Below are 2,952 nucleotides of genomic sequence, written 5' to 3'. Positions count from 1 at the left end.
CAAACTGGAGCCCAATCCCGATGCCAAGTACCAGTATGGCTCCATCTGTGTGTCCCAGTGTCCCAGTGAGTCTCAAGCAATCACTGGTCTATTATTTTCAATGCATTAGTGCCGTTTGTCTCTGAAGCTGACATGTTGTATGTTTTCATCCATATAGCAAACTTTGTGGTGGATGGCAGCTCATGCGTAAGCAACTGTCCCACCCATAAAATGGAGGTGGAGAAAAACGGGGTGAAAAGGTGTGAGCTCTGTGGAGGCCTCTGTCCTAAAGGTATGCAGTGCACTGAATGTCATAGAATGACTCTGATGTAAATACAACTTGAGATTTTTGCATTCAAAAGTGCTGTTTTATTAAATGTACAATAATGGATCCATGACAAGATCTGTAGCACAAAATCATGGAATCAAAAAAATGGCTCCATTCATTCATCTGGTCCACCAAGCATTTGCATTGTATTAAATCTGTTTAATTTAGACGTCTGTATTTACGTGTTACGTTTTCAACATCTACAGTATTCCTAAATTGAGATCGTTCCTTGCAGCTTGCCGCGGTACAGGAACTCAGAACCGACAGACGGTGGATGCTCTGAACATCGACAGTTTTATTAACTGCACAAAGATCCAGGGCAGTCTTCACTTCCTGGTGACCGGGATCCATGGGTAACAAGACTCTCCCTCCGCGCCACTGTTCGTGTCCTTATCTGCATGATTTGAAATGACATTTGTGTCTTTTCCGCCAATCAAAGTGACGATTACAACAACATTCCAGCCCTTGATCCAGAAAAACTGAAGATTTTCAACACGGTGCGAGAGATTACAGGTTTGTGTTTGTTCAGATCTCAAGATTCTTTAGCGATTGTGTTCATTTTTCTTCGATATGACCATGAACACACACAATGTAACATTTTCAGACATCCTCAGTATCCAGTCGTGGCCTGAAAATATGACGGACCTATCCGTGTTCTCCAATCTGCAAACCATTCAAGGCAGAACACTTTACCGGTGATTTTTTTTTTCCAGCTATGTTTTTATTCCCTTTGGATGAGATAACTGTAAATGTAATATCAAATGATGCACATTCTAATCAGTTTGTGTTTTCTTTTTTTCCCTCCTCTATCCCTTTAAAACCATTTAGAGGCGTGAGCTCGAGAAGGTATCGTAATATTTTCATGTACCTACATTTTTCGGGGTCTTAAATCTCATTTGGAATTTAATGTTTTGTTTTTTTATGGATCTCGCATCGTGTTGTCATTATTTTTCAGGGGCTACTCTCTGCTGGTGATGAAGATCCCGTCTTTGACCTCTCTGGGCTTACGATCGCTTCAAAGGATAAATGATGGAAGCGTCTACATCACAGGAAACAAGAAGCTATGCTACCACGACACTGTCAACTGGACACGTATCTTGACAAGTAGTTCTCGCCCGCAGCGACGCCAGAAGTACATTGATATTAAGGAAAACCGGCCAAGAAATGAGTGCGGTGAGTTGGTTTGGGTCAAGGTTAGGCAAAATATGGCTCAGGGGCCACGTATTGCCTCCTGCGCCCTTTAAACCGGGTCACCGAATATTTACATTATTACAATAGTCCTGTAATACTTCTTGTATTAATTGAGCCCACCTCTTTTACATCTGCCTGTTTAAAAAAATTTAAATGCGACAGAAATTTGCCCACCGGTACTTTAGCATTTCCTCGTGCAGCCTATTGACACAGTTTTGATTAAATTTATGTCTCTTTGCATTTCTGTACAGTTGAGATGGGCCACGTTTGCGACACCCTTTGCTCCTCGGAGGGCTGCTGGGGTCCAGGCCCGGATCAGTGTCTCTCCTGCAAAAACTACAGCAGAGGAGGAACTTGTGTGCCAGAGTGCATGTTTGTGACAGGGTCAGTTTTCATCCATTCATTCATCGGGTCCTGCCGACCCGACCATGCTTATTTTGTCATCTGTGGTCTGTGGAAACATTTTGATTATTTCTATGTGAATGTAGGGAGACACGTGAGTTTGCAGATGCATCAGGAGAATGTATGCCCTGCCACCCTGAGTGTAAAGTCCAGGAGGGAAAGGAGACCTGCATAGGCCCGGTATGAATGCTCACAAAAATGCTCAACTGTCATACGCAGGCTTCCTCTATTGGCACAAGAATAATTACTGAATCTATTTTTTTAAATGTCATCATGACTTCAACTTTTTTTTCCCAGTCCAGTATACTGCATTTGTTAATTACAGTTTTACATTTCTTTTTCTATTTCTATATTTAAGTTATATTCAAACCGAGTCTACCCATTCATTTGTATGTGCAGGGAGCAGACGAGTGTGTAGCGTGTGCCAACCGACAGGACGGCCCACATTGTGTCTCCTCATGTCCGGAGGGTGTGATGGGAGGTGAGGGGGTCATCTTTAAGTACCCGAACAAGCAAGGGCGCTGTGAGCCTTGTCACATCAACTGTACTCAAGGGTAAGGCAAACCTGTGGGACTGTGTGAACTCTCTATGTGTTCTGCATTTAGCTGAAATATGATTGCTCTCTAGGTGCTTTGGTCCAGGAACTGGAGGCTGTATTGGGTCTTCCAGATACATTTCTGGGTAGGATTCTCCTCTCATTCGGCAGCATTCTCATTCATGTTTTACGTTTCCGCAATGTGAAATCTCCATTCTATATTTTTGTGTTTCTAGACAAGCAACCACAGGCATAGTACTGGGAGTTATCGCCATTCTGTTTGCCAGCTTCTCTATTTTCGTGCTGAGCGTTTTGTACCGCAGAGGGCTCGCCATCCGCCGCAAACGAGCTATGAGGAGGTACATGGCCAGTGGAGAGGTGAGTCCTTAGTTTCAGTGAGGTAGTAGCTATGTTCTCTTGGTGGGTTTGTTATGTGGGATTCCGGCAACTATATTGGATTTATAGTCATTAGTCCGGCACTGCAGATGGATCATAATCAAATTTTGTGTTTGAAACT

At 43.2% G+C, this 2,952-nt stretch overlaps 1 protein-coding gene across 1 annotated transcript; it reads left to right on the top strand.

Moving 5' to 3' along the window:
- The first annotated feature begins 6 nt into the window (after positions 1-6).
- On the top strand, positions 7-2,841 carry LOC109509837 (receptor tyrosine-protein kinase erbB-3-like). The gene is made up of 12 exons (XM_019859695.1): positions 7-65; positions 158-271; positions 543-660; positions 747-820; positions 912-1,002; positions 1,136-1,153; positions 1,263-1,480; positions 1,750-1,882; positions 1,987-2,080; positions 2,300-2,454; positions 2,528-2,581; positions 2,672-2,841. The coding sequence occupies exons 2-12, from the start codon at positions 211-213 to the stop codon at positions 2,823-2,825; spliced, it is 1,170 nt and encodes a 389-aa protein (XP_019715254.1). The 5' UTR covers positions 7-65; positions 158-210; the 3' UTR covers positions 2,826-2,841.
- Positions 2,842-2,952: the final 111 nt, after the last annotated feature.

This window comes from Hippocampus comes, unplaced genomic scaffold (assembly GCF_001891065.2).
Source record: "Hippocampus comes isolate QL1 unplaced genomic scaffold, H_comes_QL1_v1.1 C17059487, whole genome shotgun sequence".
Lineage (NCBI taxonomy): Eukaryota > Metazoa > Chordata > Actinopteri > Syngnathiformes > Syngnathidae > Hippocampus > Hippocampus comes.
The sequence above is the reverse complement of the archived record's forward strand: the minus strand, read 5'-3'. Positions and strand labels throughout refer to the sequence as shown.

Bases quoted from the DNA above. Each gene is read 5' to 3' on its own strand.
- LOC109509837 (XM_019859695.1), top strand. From the start codon at position 211: ATGGAGGTGGAGAAAAACGGGGTGAAAAGGTGTGAGCTCTGTGGAGGC. The intron at 272-542 runs GTATGCAGTGCA...CGTTCCTTGCAG, and splicing joins TGGAGGCCTCTGTCCTAAAG to CTTGCCGCGGTACAGGAACT. The intron at 1,481-1,749 runs GTGAGTTGGTTT...ATTTCTGTACAG, and splicing joins CCGGCCAAGAAATGAGTGCG to TTGAGATGGGCCACGTTTGC.